We start from the raw sequence: 21,503 nt of genomic DNA, 5'->3' as shown, positions 1-21,503 counted from the left end.
CTTTTCATAGTGACTTCCGGACTGAGCACATACGATTCCTTTATGATTTCCTTGGAACCGCCTCTCTATCTGTGATAGTATTAGTCCCAGTTAGGTGTGACGTTCACTTTGTCACCTTTTGCGAGGCTCCTATCTCGGAAACAAAGCCTCAGTCGTAAAAATGGAACTCACACTTTTTGCTTGTTTTCGTGAGAGGAATCACCTCCCAAGCGTTGTAAACGACCTTTAGAAACACCCTGTATAACAAGGAAGGGTCCATGTGGTTTTCGCTGATATTTGTAAAGTGTCTCACTCATCGCACGGAACGCAGACACCTTTTTGCTCCAGCCCCGACCTTCGTCTTCTGATGAAAGTGCGGCATACCTTTGTTGTTAGATTAGGCTCGTTAGGTTTAGTTCTCTTAACATAAATACACTGCAATTTTTCAGGGTTTCACCGGGGTTGACCAAAAATATATTATTTATGCTAAGAGACCTAAACTTAACAACGAAAGCATTCAGCCTCACGTCAGAAGACGAAGGGCGGCGCTTGACCAAAAAAGGTGTCTGGATTTCGTGCGATGAGTAAGACACTTTGAACAAGACCAGTTGGATTGTATTTTAGAATATAAGAAGTGTGTCCACTTTGACAAGCGGAAGGCGATTGGAGGGATGTGCACCAGGAGGGGGGTCGATATGGAGGGAAATGAAATACCGGGCCTATTAGTTCTCAATTACACGCGAGGGTGAGCTGTTATGTCTATTATACATAGACTTGTAGGAAAAGAGTCACTTCCAGAAGAAAGTTCATCATTAGTTCTTCTTATACTCCATCAGAACAAAATTCCCTGAAGAGTACGTTGTAGAGTAATATATTATGTTTTCATTCCGTAAACATTACTGAAGCCATCAACGCTACCACTGCGTCATCGGGGAGGCCCTGTATAAAACATGGCTTGGTCAATAAGTAGGTAGATTAATTTGTTGTCACTGTAAATAGACTCTGTTTCTTGAGGCTCATAGCTCCTATGTCTATTGTTCAAGGCAGCTATGAAGTTTGTGGTATCGTCTGTTCAACACTCTACATACTATGTAGTACATAGGGATCTGAATTGTAACAACACTTGGGTTTCCTTCCTTGTGTAAAGAGAAAGTAACAGTTAAATAAGCCTTGAAGCTTTCCTGGCAACGAATAATTAAAAGATTATCTGGGACTATCGGTATATTATCGATAGCCCAAGAGAACCTTTTCATGAATTAAATATGTTATTTATGGTACATATATACGAAGAATCTCACATTAAATATCCCTATTTTGACCCTCTCCTCTTTACCAATTCATGGTAAGGCTGCCAGCTTTTCAATCTCCCGACTTAGTTAACATCCCTTGACACCCACACATTCAAAAGCATCCAGCTTTTCCTTTCCTCTTCCTCAAAGTTCAAATCACTCATCCGTACAGATGTACATTCTTCACGCACCAGTCATCATCAACATGCGGAATGTTATCAGAATGTAGTCTTGCTGAATTACGGTAACGCTATTGATATGGAATTCCGATTTGGTTATCTGTAGCGAGCCGCAACTCGAAGGAAAGCATTCGGCGTAATGTTATCGGAGTGTAAAACCAGATTTTCGGGGAACAAATCCGAACCTCCCTCACGGCCGTTGGACGCGGTGATGAAGCTCATCTGGATGCGCAACATACACCTCGCAATCTGTTGACGCGGGAAGTAATCCTTCACCAGAGGGTGATGGAACACAACGCAGCGCTCTCGCTCAAGGATGCACAGTCACGCGTAAAAGCCATCCAGAAAATTCACTCGGCACCACATCATACGTCTTCCGAACACGAGGATGGATTTCGGGGAACCAAATATCCATCTCTTTCTCTGCAAACGTCAAGGGCGTCATATAAAGCTAGGATCATGATGTGAAATTGTTTCAGAGTTGAACACAATGCCATTTTGCAAACTGATATCAGTACACACTTTTGGAAAGGCTGTAAGAAAAGTAAGTTTAGTTCCAATTTTTATGCAACAATTTATGCTTAGTTTGTCACGCCCTTCTACAATTGCGTACGGTTTCAAAGAATTGCACAAACCTAAAATGTTATTTGGAAAAATTCCTACTCTGAAATTTTCACATTTTCTGATGACATCAAATTGTAGCACATAGAAAGGCCAAGTGTGATACAGTAATTTAGTCGAAAGCTACATGTTAGAGATTCGTCGATTAGTGACAACTACCGGAAGAGGCGCTGTGCTCGCAAGGAGATCGACTTTTCAAAATATTTACATTTTATCTCACATGTTTCTTGCATTCTACAGGGACAATTACTGCGTGTTACATGCTTGTTGAGTTTAATTTCTCTCGGATTATATTTCTTGCGTCAGATGATATGAACACGGAGAAACAATGCACGGAAATATTTGTAGTTCGTATTTACTTATTTTTACTTAGGGTTAATCGTGGCGATGAGGATGAATGATGAGTAAATAAATTTGGCGAGGAGACCTCACGAACTCCCATGCCAGGAATGAAACTCGAGCCGGCATCTTATTACCTATTAATTGACTAAATGAAGGGATCGGGCGTAAAACATGTTAAGTGATATTTTCTTGATTTCTGAGTTAGTTAAGGAAAAAGGTTATTAGAAACTATACTGTAGATAAATTGTTTTCGTGTTGTGTTTACCGATTTCAGAAGGCTTCACTGAGTCCAATGCAAATTGTATGACATGGCAATTTCACTCGAAAGTTGGATGGCACATTTTACTTTGTAACTCAAGAATGACCTAAATCTCACTCACCATGTTTGACACTCGAGCCCTTCAAATATTAAACAATAAGCTCAGGTGCAGCCAAGTAACTCAGTCAAAAGGATATTTTTGGTTTATCTTTATGAGAATGTCATCAAACAGTTACTCAATAATGGACATATTGCATATTCTAATAATAACTCCTAAACCTATTGATGAAGCGACTTGTGATTGTTGTCCTAAAACGTACTGGTACAACAAGGACGCTACAAGAGGACCCTGCAAGAGCATTGTTGGTATGTATAGGATATTTAGGTCGATTTTCTCATTTTTGGCTTAAAGATGAACGTGGATGAATGATAAAGAATTTAAATATGACGTAAAGTAAAGGAAAAGTAAAGTGTTCCCCTGTGCTGAGCACCACGCCATGACGCGTTACCGACTGAGCCACCGCGGTCACACATTTAAATATGATGTAACAACACAATTCATACCTCGTGTTCGAGAGTGGGAACTCGAGCTTCGCAAAACATTACCCTGACTAGTCTTCTTGATATAGTTATTTTATAATACTCTAGGAAAATAAAAAAGAATATGCAGGGTGTCCCTAAAGTCCAGTTACCATCATAATCTAACATAACACTGAAACCACATGGCATAGAGTAACGCGGTTTCTTGCTAAGCTCAACAAGTTGTTTTTTTTTGTTTTTTTTGGCCTTTGTTGTAATTTCTATTCTAGGCCCATTATCTTAATCGAGGAATGATTACAGGGAAAATTTACTGCGATATGCTTGAACAGTACCTACTCCTCAAGTGCAGGAGTTGCAGCTATCCATTATTTTCCAACGAGACGGGGCAAATCCACATTGGTCTCATGATGTTCGGGATATTCTGCATAGACATTACCCTGGGAGTGGCCTGGCCCCCGCAATCCCATGACATCCATACCTTGGATTTTTTTAAATTTCTTTCATCAAAGATTATGTATACCAAACCCCTGTTCCAGATATTATTACACTTCGCAGAATGATCATTGCAGCTGTGTAAACAGTTGATGCTGATATGCTGCAGCGTGTATGGGTAGAAGTGCAATATCGCCTTCATATCCTGAGGCCAATCGGAGGGGCACACGTTGAGGTACACTGAAGTACACTTTTTGAGCTGTAGGGCATTTGCATAAAACCGCTCTGCTCTATGACATGTGGGTGCAGAGTTATGTGTGATTGTAATGGTTAGGGGACGTTAGGGATACCCTGTATATAGAAAATGCTGAAAATAATAAAGAACGTGTTTTGCTTCTCTGAGAACCAATAAAGATTTTCGCCAGCTTCCATACTGCAAGAACTAAGCACGAGCGGGTCGCACTGTTGCAATTTCGAACACTGACAAATCATTGGTGAAGCCTGACATTAGGTCGTAAACGAAAAAATGGAGCTTGCACGCTACCCTGTTTAGATAATACGCAATATCATGTTAATATACGTGTGGTGGAGCTTCGGGTTGCGAAATTGGATTTGTTACGTTCCCTAATATACTTGCAATTTATAATATGTTTTTTGAGGTTCTTTGCAGAAGGTAAAGTTACAATTTGTGGTGAAAGGGGGCTCTTGTGGCCAACCCGCTATATTTTAACATTCAATTCTACGTGACTTGGTACTTACAAATGCGCTGTTGCTGAGAAGGGGACGTATTGTCTGATTTTCTGCGTGGAAAACAGAGAGGCCTCCGTCGGTGTCTTTGAACACAAACTCCAGATCTGCAAAAGGAAAGAAAGAAGAAAAAAAAACATCAGCAAGTAATGAAAGAAATAATAAGAAAGATACAAAGACGAGGAAGGCTTTGCAAAGTTGTGTGTTGCCTCATGAAAGTCTGTCTCGTTTTCCGTCCCAAATCTGTATCTTAAATCCAGCATTGTTCTCGTCCCAATCGAGAAATTGCAAATCTCGTCTCGTCCTTTCCTGAGTCTCAAAATAACATTAGCCATACATTATTCCAGACAAATATGTTATGTAAAAACAATCACACAGCAACGCCCTGTTTATGTCTACAAAACCAAAATAATTAAGTAATTTCGATTGAGATCATTTTTTTTTGTATAGTCACAGACACTTCTGGATTGTAACAATTTCATTATCTCCCAATGCAATCGTTACAACACAGAAGTGTCCGTGACTGAACACCCAACGGCAAATGAAACACTAGGCGAATTATCCACCATCATTTTCATTCGGTCTGTATTACACAAGGTGATAACAATGAACTGAAATAATTACGTCAATAAGCAGAGAACATTGCTTGTTTCGAACCAACATAGTTTCATTCTCTAAAACAACACAGGATGTAGAATAAAAAAGTAATAAAAATAGTGGAGGGCAATTTGCTTACCATTATTTTTGCCGTTGACTGTACCTTACATTATAATGTACCAAAATATCAAACAAAACAAGAGACTCTGTTAGGATATGCTTTGGTAAGGAAATTAAGATTGATTCGATACCATAAAGAAATATGAAATATTTTCAACATATACAAAAGGCCCGCATGACACACTTCATCGAATCGTTTCAGTAGAGGAGTGTCCCGGGTTCGCCAACCGAAAATGAGGCTCGGTGAGGCTCGCAGTGTTGCCAACTCCTCACTCGAAAAAATCACCAAGGTTTTTGTTTTTGGGTATAACCTAACCTCAAGCAAGAAACTGGCAACACTGCGAGAAAGCCTCAAGCAGTGTTGCCAACTCCTCACTCAAAAAAATCACCAAGGTTTTTGTTTTTGGGTATAACCTAACCTCAAGCAAGAAGCTGGCAACACTGCTTGAGGCTTGTTTTAATGGTTTGCTCTTGTAAGGCATGAGCCTTATTTTCTTGCAGTGTGGCCAACTCCTCACTTGAAAAAATCACCAAGGTTTGTTTTTGGGTCTAACCTAACCTAAAGCAAGGAGCTGGCAATACTGCTTGAGGCTCGCCTTGCAGCGTGGCCAACATCTTACTCGAAAAAATCACCAAGGTTTTTGTTTTTGGGTCTAACCTAACCTAAAGCAAGGAGCTGGCAATACTGCTTGAGGCTTGTTCTGCAGTATTGCCAACATCTTACTCGAAAAATCACCAAGGATTTTATTTGGTCTAACCTAACCTAAAGCAAGGAGCTGGCAATACTGCTTGAGGTCTGCCTTACAGTGCATAAAGCAATTTGCCAACCTACTGGTACTTTTGCCATAGCTTTTTTTTACAAAAAAAAAAGAGAGAAAGGAGAAAAAGAGAGAGAGGGAAGAGTTAAACAACCGACAGTATTACCAATACCTACCTACAGCTTTTTTTACTTGGCAAGGGCTATTTTGCTTGAGGCTTAGCCAATTTATATACTGACGTAACATACACACACTAGGCAATAGAGCCAGCAACAAATATATACTGCCGTAAAAGAGAGAGGGATGGATGGATGGCAACACAGTATGTGTGTGCGTGTGTGTGTATAATATGTAGTATTATTAACTAGATTGTGTTGGCAACCCACCTACAACTAAAAAAGATAGAGATGCCAATGTTGCTGTAAGATGAAGAGAGAGACCTATCGTGACCTTTGTAAACCTCTCTCGGGGGGAAACACGATGTGCTATACACACGTGCGCGCGCTGGCGCTTCTCATTATTTTCGTATTGTGACGCAAACAAACAAATAAATAATTGTTGTTTTTTAGGATGCCTGGCCCCTATAACCTCGCCAGGGTGCGTGGTGCCCAACCAAAAAAAGTAAAAGGTTTTCTAACGGCTGCGGTTGTAGATTACCGCACCTCTGTAGGGTTTCACGTGTTTTTTTTTTGTATGGTAGCCAAAATAATAGAATATATATAAACAAGAATATTTTCATAGTTTCATACCTCTACTAGATTGTGTCTAAGAAAATTTGTGTCTAACAAAAATAAACTAAATAGAATTACACATGCATACAATATTTATTGTGTTTTTTTTCTATCTACAATTATATTTTTCTTATATATTTTTTATTTTTTTATAGAGTTGATTAAAGCACATATTTGAGGAAGGCAACACCACCCATATATAAATAAACATACCCCGAAAAAATGCGCTCCATGAAAAGTTGCCCTGTGTGCAAAAAAACTATATCAAGCAAAAATTTTGCAAGACATTGTCGCACCTGCGTGCCAGGCAAGCATTTGGCTGCCACCGAACTGTGTTCCGGATGCAATAAACACATTACAATTGCATATGTCAAAAAGCATAAGCTTACTTGTTTAAGCACAAGTACATCTGGGGCTCAACCGTCGACCAGCTCAACCAAGAGGAAGGCAGAAGCAGCCTCCATCAATGCACCACCCGCCAAATGCGTCAAGCCTGCGATAAAAGCGAACCAGTCTGCTTTCCAGCGTTTATTAGAGAACTTTCCCCTTACTTCGGAGGGCTCATGCGACGTGCGTAGTTTTTTGGAGAACGTGCAAGCTCAAATTATTTCCATCCTCGGCGATGCACTGGCTACGCACTCCACTAAATTCTACGCATCGCTACGTTGCTGGTACAAGAAGCCGTCTGATGAAATTTACAGGTTCTGCCACAACACCAAGGCGAAAACGCTGCATCTGGCGGATGTCGACAACCTCAAGGACATCTACAAGAAGTTTGTCGAGGAGCTGCTGGCAAAGCAGGAGGAACATCAAGCCAAGGGCTCGGGGGGTTCGCTGTGTGGGGAGCCTCACGAACTGCGCGTCAAACTTTCCAAGTTTGTGCCTCTCTCCGCCTCCAGCTACGTCCCCTTACCATCTGCCATCGCGGCAAAGATGGCTGTTCTGAACATTCAAAACAGTGACGCCAAGTGCTTCGTTTGGTGTGTGCTTGCAGCATTGCACCCTGTTCACTGGAAAAAACAACCACACCGAGTTAACCACTACCTACCCTACGAGCCAGAGCTGGAAGATGCTATTGCTGGGATTGACTACCCGGTGGAGGTCTCGGACATTCGCAAGTTCGAGGCCCGTACACACAACCCTCGGTTGGCCATCAACGTTTATGGCCTCACCGACGAAAATGTGGTGTACCCTATCCGGGTGAGCGACGTAGACGACGGCGGTGCGCAGGAAATTTATCTTCTGCTCATCAAGGACGAGACCCATCACCATTACACTCTCATCCGTTCCCTCTCTCGGCTTGTTTCAAGCCAGCTGAGCAAAGACAAAACCCACATAGAAGTTTGTCCCAGGTGCTTGTCTATATTTCGTAATCGAGAACGGCAGGATTACCAGCGCATCAGAGGTCGCAACATCGCTGCCGAGAAGCTCGCTAACCACAAGCTCTACTGCAAAGCCAACGAGCCTGGGGTGGCAGACTTGCCCGAACCTGGTACCGTGGAGCGTTTCCACATGCACGGTGCCATGGTGGAGCACCCCGCTATCATCATCGCGGATTTCGAGGCCTTCCTCAAACCCCTGTCCACTTGCGATCCCGATCCCGAAGTTTCCTCCACCACCCCTTACCAACTCCACGAGGCATCCAGTTTCGCATACGTTGTGGTGCGACGGGACCAACACATTGCCCCCGAGCCCTACGTGTATTGCGGTCCCGACGCAGCCAAACACTTCCGCGAGAGGATGGTTGTCGAGGCCATCGAGATAGGGAAGGTGCTGTTGACCCCCAAGTCTATGCTCCCACTGTCCCCCGACGATCAACGTAGACACGAGGAGGCTACTACCTGTCCTGTGTGCACCTGTGAGTTTAGCATCAACAACCGTAAAGTCCATCACCACGATCACTTTAACGGTAGGTACGTTGCTCCTTGGTGCAACGACTGCAACCGCTTGGCCCGGGACCCGCGCTTCATCCCTGTGTTTTTTCACAATGGCTCGGGGTACGATTTTCACCACCTGATCAAGCATCTTGGATACGACAATGCAAGAATCAATATCCTGGCACAAAACGAGGAGCGTTATATTAGCGTCAGCAAGTGGGTGCCGATCCCCAACTCAAAAAGCAGGAGCATCGAGCTTCGCTTCCTCGACTCCCTGAGGTTCCTCCCGGCCAGCCTCGATGCTCTTGCGGGGAAGCTGAGCAACGAACAAATGCTTATTACCTCTGCAAATTTTCCAAACTTGGACGCCGGTCTCTTTAGGCGTAAGGGGGTCTACCCCTACGAATACGTCACCGACTCTACCAAGTTTGCGGAGACGTCGCTACCTCCCCAGGCGAAGTTCTACAGTCAGCTACGAGGCTCGAACATCAGCGACGAAGAATATCATCACGCCCAGTCCATGTGGCGCGAGCTGGGTTGTCGAACTCTCGGAGACTACCACGACGCCTACCTCAAACTTGATGTGACGCTCCTCGCCGACGTGTTCCAGACGTTCCGGGCGACCGCAATGAACATCTACCACCTGGATCCCGCCTACTTCTATAGTCTCCCCGGACTGGCGTGGTCAGCCATGTTTCTGGTGACGAAAATCAAGCTGGAGCTTCTTTCGGACGTAGACATTGTGCTGTTTGTGGAACGCGCCGTGCGGGGTGGAATGGTCCAGGTGTCGCAACGGCACGCACGCGCCAACAACCATCACATGGCTACTGGCTACGACTCCACCCAACCGTCGAGCTACATCATGCACACGGACGTGAATAACTTGTATGGGCACTCCATGATGCAGCCACTCCCCTTTAGAGGGTTCGAGTGGGCCGATCCTTCCAAATTCGACATCGAAAGCTTCGACGATTCGGAACATGGGTTTTTTGCCGAGGTGGACCTTGAGTTCTCCGAGAAGCTGCAGGATTTGTTCTGCGATCTTCCCCCTGCACCCGAGTTCAAGTGTCCACCCGATTCCAACCAGAAGAAGCTTGTCATGGATTTTGAACCCAAGAAGAATTACGTTCTTCACTATCAGAATCTCCGGTGGTTGATGCAGCAAGGGGTCACAGTCCGCACAGTTCACCACATCCTCAAGTTCGAGCATTCTCCGTGGTTGCACCCATATATCGAAGTCAACACCAAACACCGCACCGCAGCCACGTCCGAGCTTGATAAGGATTTCTTCAAGCTCATGAATAATGCGGTGTTTGGCAAAACCATGGAGAATGTACGGAATCGCGTGGACATAAAATTGGTGACGAGGAAAGAGCGATGTCGTCAGCTTGTCGCGAGTCCATTGTTCAAGTCTCGAACAATCTATAACGAGCAGCTGGCTCTGATTCACATGAAGCAAGGTGTGGTGAAACTCACCAAGCCCATCTACATCGGAGCTACTGTTCTGGATCTGAGCAAGCTTCACATGTTCGAGACGTATTACAACATATTACGTCCACACTACGGTCACGACATTTCGCTTCTCTACACGGACACGGACAGCTTGGTGTACCACGTTCGCACAGCCGACGCATACGGGGATATAGCCACAGTTCCATCTTTGGTTAACCTCTTTGACACGTCAGGCTATCCCCAGCCAAACCGATACAAAATCCCGACTCGCAACAAAAAAGAGCCCGGCAAACTCAAAGACGAGAAGGACGGAGACGTGATTCTCGAGTTTGCAGGTCTTCGCGCCAAGGCCTATACCATCAAAGCCGAGGGCGGCGTTACCAAGAAGGCCAAGGGTGTCGGCAGACAGGTGGTTCGGGAGCATCTCACATTCGAGGACTTCGTGGATTGCCTCAAGACCAAGTCGTCGGTTCTAAGAGCAGAACAGCGCATCCAGAGCGTCGACCATGTGTTGACCACCAACAAAGTGAGGAAGATTGCCCTGGATCCCAACGACGACAAGAGGTGCGTTCTCCAATGTGGAATCCACACACTGCCGTGGGGGCACTATCGCTTAGCAGAAAGCAAAACCTGCAACATATGCCCATCTTCAACAGAAGATTCATAAAACAACAAAAACAAAAAAAAAACAAAAAAAAAACAAAAAAAATCATTTTGTTAGTCATTACAAAAAAAAAAAAACACTGACTGTCATTACAAAAAAAACTTTGATCGTATTCTTAAATAACCAGCATACCTATGAATCTCTTTGGTTTCCGAAAACAAACCAACATGGAGACTGTACACCGCGCGACGACAGATCATGAATTTCTACCTTCCATGTTAACTAAACTCAACGGTCTACTGATTGTTCACCTTAACAGCATTTGGACGAAATTGGATGACGATGTAGGCAAGATGTTTTACGTCTTCAACAACAATTTACATTTTTACGAAATTCCGATCGATGGAAAACTTCAAATCACCGTGAATCCGGAAAACGTAGGCGAAATCAAAATATCTACCGGCAAGAACATTTTTCGAATCAAGCACGACAAGATGCTTTCTAACATTACGTACGATGTTTCTGCAGGAGATTGTTTATACGTGGAACTCCTAGGAGATTACGACAAACTCATTCCTCTCTTCGTAGAATTACGAATCGTCTATCCTATTATAAATAACCGTTAACCAAAATGCCTAACGACATTTTCGGCCACACCAAACGTGTAGACCACGCAGAAGAAATTCTCATGTTGGACGTCCGAATTAAAAAGTTGAGGAGCGATTTGATCGCTTTGCAGGAAACCTTAAACAAAAGTTTAGAGTCGGAGATCGCTACGCTCCAAACGCAATGTCTCGACCCCATTCTGAAAATCGATTCCGAACTGAAAACGCTCATAAAAAATTATGTCGACGTACCTTCTTACGACAATGTTCAAAATATACAGTTGAGCGTGGATAAGCTTCAAAATGATTTGCTCAAATTGCAGCAATTTCAATCGAAAAATGAAGATTTGGAAAAATTGAAACTCGAAATCGAAGAACGAACTTCGGCAATCGAAAAGAATTTCTCTGAACTTCAAACCGTCGTGAAAGATATTGATGTAGAACGCTTGCATGTTGTTGTTTCCAAATTACAAGAAGAATTCGCCAGCACGTTGGAAGAAATTAAATCCAAGTTACAGACTTTGGAAGATACCATGACGAACCTACCATCGTCAGACGAACTGCAGGTCATCGGCAAAAGCGTCGCAAACATAAAAATTCAATTGGAGGCTTATCGAGATTTCGAACACATTCAAACCACCATCGCTACGCTTCAGGCGTCTCTGGAGTTGATCAACGAAGAAATTAAAAATATTCACGCTGAAGCGAACGCGTTGACGAGCATACAAGACACGTTGAGTACGGTTCAGCAGAAGATCGAATATTTAGAAAATTTGAACGTCGAATCCAATCTTGCTCATTTTCATCACGTACTCGACAACATACAGGGTGATTTGGAATCGTTACGGACGAGCGTGCCTTCGAGCGAAGATTTGGAAAAATTGAAAACGGCGGTGACGGCACTATCCGAATCGAGCGACATCAAAAGTTCATTGAGCGATCTCGAGAGTAGGGTGGCCAATCTCCCCACCTCCAAAGAATTACACGTTTTGAAAAGGAACATATCACGTATGCTAAAACGACTAGAAACGGAAACGGCGAACGTGGAACAGATTCGAGACGAACTTGCTTCGCTGGTGTCGACGCTGCCCACTTCGCAGAGCGTCGCCGACCTTCACACGCAGTTTACCGAGATGCGAAGCATCGTGAACGATCTTACCGAGAAAAGTTCGAAATTGAATCAAGTCGAGAACCTTCAGAGTATCGTCGTCAACATCAGGGATCAAGTTGGAGTGCTGGAATCCACGCAGGAATCGACGCTGGCCTCTTTCAGTGCAAAGTTGCAAGAACTCAAAGAAAACTACAAGCAGTTGAACGTGGAAGTGAAAATCAAACCGTCATTTTCTACAGTAACGGATACCATCGTCGAACATTTGTTGCCCGTACAAAATACACTGGGACAGCTTCACAGCAACCTCGTTAGCGTCGATACTAAATTCGCTAAACTGCATTCTCTGCAAGCCATCGAAATCAACAGCAGTAGTGTAGTGTCCCGGGTTCAACGCCCGAAAATGAGGCTCGGTGAGGCTCGCCTTAATGGATTTCTCTCGTAAGGCATGAGCCTCATTTTCTCGCAGTGTTGCCAACTCGGACGAGGCGTAGCCTTTTACGGTGTATGTTAACGGTTTGCTCTCGTAAGGCATGAGCCTTATTTTCTCACAGTGTTGCCAACTCGGGCGAGGCGTAGCCTTTTACGGTGTATGTTAACGGTTTGCTCTCGTAAGGCATGAGCCCTATTTTCTCGTAGTGTTGCCAACTCCTCACTCGAAAAAATCACCAAGTTTTTTTTTGGGTCTAACCTAACCTAAAGCAAGGAGCTGGCAACACTGCTTGAGGCTTGCTTTGCAGCGTTGCCAACATCTTACTCGAAAAAATCACCAAGGTTTTTATCTTGGTCTAACTTAATCTAAAGCAAGGAGCTGGCAATACCGCTTGAGGCTTGTTCTGCAGTATTGCCAACATCTTACTTGAAAAGTCACCAAGGTTTTTATTTGGTCTAACCTAACCTAAAGAGTAGAGCAGGTGGACCGGTTCTGCGCCCGAAAATGGGGCTCGGTGGGGCTCGCAGTGTTGCCAACTCCTCACTCGAAAAAATCACCAAGGTTTGTTTTTTGATATAACCTAACCTCAAGCAAGAAGCTGGCAACACTGCGAGAAAGCCTCAAGCAGTGTTGCCAACTCCTCACTCGAAAAAATCACCAAGGTTTGTTTTTGGATATAACCTAACCTCAAGCAAGAAGCTGGCAACACTGCGAGAAAGCCTCAAAGCAGTGTTGCCAACTCCTCACTCGAAAAAATCACCAAGGTTTGTTTTTGGATATAACCTAACCTCAAGCAAGAAGCTAGCAACACTGCTTGAGGCTTTCTTGCAGTGTTGCCAACTCCTCACTCGAAAAAATCACCAAGGTTTGTTTTTGGGTCTAACCTAACCTAAAGCAAGGAGCTGGCAATACTGCTTGAGGCTCGCCTTGCAGCGTGGCCAACATCTTACTCGAAAAAATCACCAAGGTTTGTTTTTGGGTCTAACCTAACCTAAAGCAAGGAGCTGGCAACTTTGCTTGAGGCTTGCCTTACAGTGCATAAAGCAATTTGCCAACCTACTGGTACTTTTGCCATAGCCTTTTACAAAAAAAAAGAGAGAGGAAAAAAGAGGGAAGAATTAAACAACCGACAGTGTTGCCAACACCTACCTACAGCTTTTTTTTACTTGGCAAGGGTTTAGTCAATTTATACACTGGCGCAACATACACACACTGGGCAATAGAGCCGGCAACAAATATATACTGCTGTAAAAGAGAGAGGGATGGATGGATGGCAACACAGTATGTGTGTGCGTGTGTGTGTATAATATGTAGCATTATTAACTAGATTGTGTTGGCAACCTACTTGCAACTAAAAAAAAATAAGAGATGCTAATGTTGCTGTAAGATAAAGAGGGGGAGACCTATTGTGACCTTTGTAAACCTCTCTCGCGGGAAACACGATGTGCTGCACACACGTGCGCCTGCTGGCGCCTCTCATTATTTTCGTATTGTGACGCAAACAAACAAATAAATAATTGTTTTTTTTTTTAGGATTCCTGGCCCCTATAACTTCGCCAGGGTGCGTGGTGCCCAACCAAAAAAGTAAAAGGTTTTAACGGCTGCGGTTGTAGATAACCGCACCTCTGTAGGGTTTCACGTGTTTTTTTTCTATCTACAATCATATTTTTCTTATATATTTTTTTATTTTTTTATAGGGTTGATTAAAGCACATATTTGAGGAAGACAGCACTACCCATATGTAAATAAAACCCCTCAAACTAACACCAATTAGAATTAGTTTACAAAAATTTTCTCATAAGGCATTTTTTGTTTTGTAAACACTCTACCACCAACAGATCACATATAAATAAACATACCCCGAAAAAAAATGCGCTCCATGAAAAGTTGCCCTGTGTGCAAAAGAACTATATCAAGCAAAAATTTTGCAAGACATTGTCGCACCTGCGTGCCAGGCAAGCATTTGGCTGCTACCGAACTATGTTCCGGATGCAATAAATATATCACAATTGCGTATGCCAGGAAGCATAAGCTTACTTGTTTAAGCGAAAGTACATCTGGGGCTCAACCGTCGACCAGCTCAACCAAGAGGAAAGCGAAAGCCGACTCGCCACCATCCGCCAAGCGCATCAAGACTGTGGCGAAAGCGAACCAATCTGCTTTCCAGCGTTTGTTAGAGGACTTTCCTTTTACTTCGGAGGGCTCATGCGACATGCGTAGCTTTTTGGAGAACGTGCAAGCCCAAATTATTTCCATCCTCAGCGATGCGCTTGCAATGCAGTCCACCAAATTCTACGCATCGCTTTGTTGCTGGTACAAGAAGCCGTCTGATGAAATTTACAGCTTCTGCCACAACACCAAGGCGAAGACGCTGCACCTGGCGGATGTCGACACCCTCAAGGACATCTACAACAAGTTTGCCGAGGAGCTGGTGGCAAAGCAGGAGGAACATCAAGCCAAGGGCTCGGGGGGTTCGCTGTGTGGCGAGCCTCACGAACTGCGCGTCAAACTTTGCAAGTTTGTGCCTCTCTCCACCTCCAGCTACGTCCGCTTACCATCTACGATTGATGCAAAGAATGCCGTCGTGAATATTCAGAACAGTGACGCCAAGTGCTTCGTATGGTGTGTGCTTGCAGCGTTACACCCTGTCCACTGGAAAAACCATCCACACCGAGTTAACCACTACCTACCCTACGAGCCAGAGCTGGAAGATGCGATGGCTGAAATTGACTACCCGGTGGAGGTCTCGGACATTCGCAAGTTCGAGGCCCGTACACACAACCCTCGGTTGGCCATCAACGTTTATGGCCTCACCGACGAAAATGTGGTGTACCCTATCCGGGTGAGCGACGTAGACGACGGCGGTGTGCAGGAAATTTATCTTCTGCTCATCAAGAACGAGACCCATCACCATTACACTCTCATCCGTTCCCTCTCTCGGCTTGTTTCGAGCCAGCTAAGCAAAGACAAAACCCACATAGAAGTTTGTCCCAGGTGCTTGTCTATATTTCGTAATCGAGAACGGCAGGATTACCAGCGCATCAGAGGTCGCAACATCGCTGCCGAGAAGCTCGCTAACCACAAGCTCTACTGCAAAGCCAACGAGCCTGGGGTGGCAGACTTGCCCAAACCTGGTACCGTGGAGTGTTTCCACATGCACGGTGCCATGGTGGAACACCCCGCTATCATCATCGCGGATTTCGAGGCCTTCCTCAAACCCTTGTCCACTTGCGATCCCGATCCCGAAGTTTCCTCCACCACCCCTTACCAACTCCACGAGGCATCCAGTTTCGCATACGTTGTGGTGCGACGGGGCCAACACATTGCCCCCGAGCCCTACGTGTATCGCGGTCCCGACGCAGCCAAACACTTCCTCGAGAGGATGGTTGTCGAGGCCATCGAGATAGGGAAGGTGCTGTTGACCCCCAAGTCTATGCTCCCACTGTCCCACGACGATCAACGTAGACACGAGGAGGCTACTACCTGTCCTGTGTGCACCTGTGAGTTTAGCATCAACAACCGTAAAGTCCATCACCAAGATCACTTTAACGGTAGGTACGTTGGTCCTTGGTGCAACGACTGCAACCGCTTGGCCCGGGACCCGCGCTTCATCCCAGTGTTTTTCACAATGGCTCGGGGTACGACTTTCACCACCTGATCAAGCATCTTGGATACGACAATGCAAGAATCAATATCCTGGCACAAAACGAGGAGCGTTATATTAGCGTCAGCAAGTGGGTGCCGATCCCCGCCGACTCAAAAAGCAGGAGCATCGAGCTTCGCTTCCTCGACTCCCTGAGGTTCCTCCCGGCCAGCCTCGATGCTCTTGCGGGGAAGCTGAGCAACAAACAAATGCTTATTACCTCTGCAAATTTTCCAAACTTGGACGCCGGTCTCTTCAGGCGTAAGGGGGTTTACCCCTACGAATACGTCACCGACTCTACCAAGTTTGCGGAGACTTCACTACCTCCCCAGGCGAAGTTCTACAGTCAGCTACGAGGCTCGAACATCAGCGACGAAGAATATCATCACGCCCAGTCCATGTGGCGCGAGCTAGGTTGTCGAACTCTCGGAGACTACCACGACGCCTACCTCAGACTTGATGTGACGCTCCTCGCCGACGTGTTCCAGACGTTCCGGGCGACCGCAATGAACATCTACCACCTGGATCCCGCCTACTTTTATAGTCTCCCCGGACTGGCGTGGTCAGCCATGTTTCTGGTGACGAAAATCAAGCTGGAGCTTCTTTCGGACGTAGACATGGTGCTGTTTGTGGAACGCGCCGTGCGGGGTGGAATGGTCCAGGTGTCGCAACGGCACGCACGCGCCAACAACCATCACATGGCTACTGGCTACGACTCCACCCAACCGTCAAGCTACATCATGCACACGGACGTGAATAACTTGTACGGGCACTCCATGATGCAGCCACTCCCCTTTAGAGGGTTCGAGTGGGCCGATCCTTCCAAATTCGACATCGAAAGCTTCGGCGATTCGGAACATGTTTTCTTCGCCGAGGTGGACCTTGAGTTCTCCGAGAAGCTGCAGGATTTGTTCTGCGATCTTCCCCCTGCACCCGAGTTCAAGTGTCCACCCGATTCCAACCAGAAGAAGCTCGTCATGGATTTCGAACCCAAGAAGAATTACGTTCTTCACTATCAGAATCTCCTGTGGTTGATGCAGCAAGGGGTCACAGTCCGCACAGTTCACCACATCCTCAAGTTCGAGCATTCTCCGTGGTTGCGTCCATATATCGAAGTCAACACCAAACACCGCACCGCAGCCACGTCCGAGTTTGATAAGGATTTTTTCAAGCTCATGAATAATGCGGTGTTTGGCAAAACCATGGAGAATGTACGGAATCGCGTGGACATAAAATTGGTGACGAGGAAAGAGCGATGTCGTCAGCTTGTCGCGAGTCCATTGTTCAAGTCTCGAACAATCTACAACGAGCAGCTGGCTATGATTCACATGAAGCAAGGTGTGGTGAAACTCACCAAGCCCATCTACGTCGGAGCTACTGTTCTGGATCTGAGCAAGCTTCACATGTTCGAGACGTATTACAACATATTACGTCCACACTACGGTCACGACATCTCGCTTCTCTACACGGACACGGACAGCTTGGTATACCACGTTCGCACAGCCGACGCATACGGGGATATAGCCACAGTTCCATCTTTGGTTAAACTCTTCGACACCTCGGGCTATCCCCAGCCGAACCAGTACGATATCCTGGCCCACAACAAGAAGGTGCCTGGCAAACTCAAAGACGAGAAGGACGGAGACGTGATTCTTGAGTTTGCAGGTCTTCGCGCCAAGGCCTATACCATCAAAGCCGAGGGCAGCGTTACCAAGAAGGCCAAGGGTGTCGGCAGACAGGTGGTTCGGGAGCATCTCACATTCGGGGACTTCGTCGATTGCCTCAAGACCAAGTCGTCGGTTCTAAGAGCAGAACAGCGCATCCAGAGCGTCGACCATGTGTTGACCACCAACAAAGTGAGGAAGATTGCCCTGGATCCCAACGACGACAAGAGGTGCGTTCTCCAATGTGGAATCCACACACTGCCATGGGGGCACTATCGCTTAGCAGAAAGCAAAACCTGCAACATATGCCCATCTTCAACAGAAGATTCATAAAACAAAACAAAAAAAACACTGACTGTTATTACAAAAAAAACTTTGACCGTATTTTAAATAACCAGCATACCTATGAATCTTTTTGGTTTCCGAAAACAAACCAACATGGAGACTGTACACCGCGCGACGACAGATCATGAATTTCTACCTTCCATGTTAACTAAACTCAACGGTCTACTGATTGTTCACCTTAACAGCATTTGGACGAAATTGGATGACGATGTAGGCAAGATGTTTTAAGTCTTCAACAACAATTTACATTTTTACAAAATTCCAATCGATGGAAAACTTCAAATCACCGTGAATCCGGAAAACGTAGGTGAAATCAAAATATCTACCGGCAAGAACATTTTTCGAATCAAGCACGACAAGATGCTTTCTAACATTACATACGATGTTTCTGCAGGAGATTGTTTATACGTGGAACTCCTAGGAGATTACGACAAACTCATTCCTCTCTTCGTAGAATTACGAATCATCTATCCTATTATAAATAACCGTTAACCAAAATGCCTAACGATATTTTCGGCAACACTAAGCGTGTAGACCACGCAGAAGAGATTCTCATGTTGGACGTCCGAATTAAAAAGTTGAGGAGCGATTTGATCGCTTTGCAGGAGACCTTAAACAAAAGTTTAGAGTCGGAGATCGCTACGCTCCAAACGCAATGTCTCGACCCCATTCTGAAAATCGATTCCGAACTGAAAACGCTCATAAAAAATTATGTCGACGTACCTTCTTACGACAACGTTCAAAATATACAGTTGAGCGTGGATAAGCTTCAAAATGATTTGGTCAAATTGCAGCAATTTCAATCGAAAAATGAAGATTTGGAAAAATTGAAACTCGAAATCGAAGAACGAACTTCGGCAATCGAAAAGAATTTCTCTGAACTTCAAACCGTCGTGAAGGATATTGATGTAGAACTCTTGCATGTTGTTGTTTCCAAATCACAAGAAGAATTCGCAGGCACGTTGGAAGAAATTAAATCCAAGTTACAGACTTTGGAAGATACCATGACGAACCTACCATCGTCAGACGAACTGCAGGTCATCAGCAAAAGCGTCGCGAACATAAAAATTCAATTGGAGGCTTATCAAGATTTCGAACACATTCAAACCACCATCGCTACGCTTCAGGCGTCTCTGGAGTTGATCAACGAAGAAATTAAAAATATTCACGATGATGCCAGTGCGTTGACGAGCATACAAGACACGTTAAGCATGGTTCAGCAGAAGATCGAATATTTAGAAAATTTGAACGTCGAAACGAACCTTGCTCATTTTCATCACGTACTGGACAACATACAGGGTGACTTGGAATCGTTACGGACGAGCGTACCTTCGACCGAAGATTTGGAAAAATTGAAATCGGCGGTGACGGCACTATCCGATTCGAGCGACATGAAAAGTTCATTGAGCGATCTCGAGAGTAGGGTGACCAATCTCCCCACCTCAAAAGAATTACACGCTTTGAAAAGGAGCATATCACGTATGCTGAAACGACTAGAAACGGAAACGGCGAACGTGGAACAGATTCGAGACGAACTTGCTTCGCTGGTGTCGACGCTGCCCACTTCGCAGAGCGTCGCCGACCTTCACACGCAGTTTACCGAGATGCGAAGCATCGTGAACGATCTTACCGAAAAAAGTTCGAAATTGAATCAAGTCGAGAATCTTCAGAGTATCGTCGTCAACATCAGAGATCAAGTTGGAGTGTTGGAATCCACGCAGGAATCGACGCTGGCCTCTTTCGGTGCCAAATTACAAGAACTCAACGAAAACTTCAAGCAGTTGAACGTGGAAGTGAAAATCAAGCCGTAATTTTCTTCAGTAACGGATACCATCGTCGAACATTTGTTGAACGTACAAAATACACTGGGACAGCTTCACAGCAACCTCGTTAGCGTCGATACTAAATTCGCTAAACTGCATTCTCTGCAAGCCATCGAAATCAACAGCGTACCCAATCAACAGAGAATCTCCACGTTCGTCGAAGGTAACAAACTGTACATGTTACATCCTTATCATCCGTACTACAAGTTTCTCCTCGATGGCACGATTCAGATAAACGAATTTTCGTACTGGTCTCACGGCAGAAAAGCTAGCGTTCCCACCATGACCTTGATATCGAATCGTGGTGTCCAGAAAGCAGGAAACATTCCTCTGGCACGTTGGAACGAAACGCGCAACATATATGAAATACACGAAGACGAAGATCTCACCGTTTTTGACGTGAGTGCCGGCGATAAGCTGATCATTCAAAACACTGGTGAGGTGCCACCCTCTTTGAATCCCATCACGCTTGTGCTTCTCTTCAAACTTAATCTCTAAAAAATGTCTAGGCAAGCCATCGTCGAAGAATTGCATAAACCTGCACGCCGCAACTACCAACGTTTGGCGGTGGTAACCAAGAGCATCGATGACCTCTGGCAAAGTGACCTCGTGGAGATGAGTAGCTGCAATCTAAAAAATGTGCATAAATTGAACAAGGGCAACAAGTACCTCCTCACCGTCATAGACACGTTTTCGAAATTCGCATGGGCTCTACCTTTGAAAGCCAAAACAGGAACATGCGTCACAGAAGCATTCAAGACAATTTTTCGCGAAAGCAGCAGACGACCTCGGTTTTTGCAAACAGACAAGGGGAAGGAATTTTACAATGCCGTATTCCAAAAGTTTATTCGGAAACACGACATTCGACATTATTCAACCTTCAGTCACATCAAAGCCAGCATCGTGGAAAGATTTAATCGAACCTTGAAAACACACATGTGGAAACGATTCACGCTTCGAGGAAATTACAAATGGGTCGACATACTGCCGGAACTCGTCGACAACTATAATGATACGGTACACAGAACGATAGGCATGAAGCCAGCTGATGTTACGAAATCTGACGAGCAACGTTTAATTTCTACAGTTTACTGTCCAAAGTATACTCCCACGACTACCAAGAAATCAAAATTCAAAATTGGAGACCAGGTGAGGATCAGCAAATTCAAACGCACCTTCGAGAAGGGGTTCACAAAAAATTGGAGCACGGAACTTTTTACGGTGGTTCGAGTTTTACCCGGAAACCGACACACGTATATAATAAAAGATAGTAGCGGTGAGATTTTGAAAGGAAGATTTTACGAAGAGGAACTCTCTAAAACAAAACATCCCGACACGTGTCTCATCGAGAAAGT

At 44.9% G+C, this 21,503-nt stretch overlaps 1 protein-coding gene across 2 annotated transcripts in view; it reads right to left on the bottom strand.

Moving 5' to 3' along the window:
* Positions 1 to 21,503, bottom strand: part of LOC145990855 (inactive dipeptidyl peptidase 10-like) — a 621,213-nt gene that overhangs the window by 203,147 nt on the left and 396,563 nt on the right. For both annotated transcript variants that reach the window (XM_083126291.1, XM_083126290.1), the window contains exon 3: positions 4,401 to 4,495. In XM_083126291.1, coding sequence (XP_082982417.1) covers positions 4,401 to 4,495 — 95 coding nt within the window. The remainder of the gene's footprint in view (positions 1 to 4,400; positions 4,496 to 21,503) is intronic.

The sequence above is a fragment of the Lepisma saccharinum genome, chromosome 8 (genome assembly GCF_977018435.1).
Source record: "Lepisma saccharinum chromosome 8, izLepSacc3.1, whole genome shotgun sequence".
Taxonomy (NCBI): domain Eukaryota; kingdom Metazoa; phylum Arthropoda; class Insecta; order Zygentoma; family Lepismatidae; genus Lepisma; species Lepisma saccharinum.
This window is presented reverse-complemented; position numbering and strand designations above follow the sequence as displayed.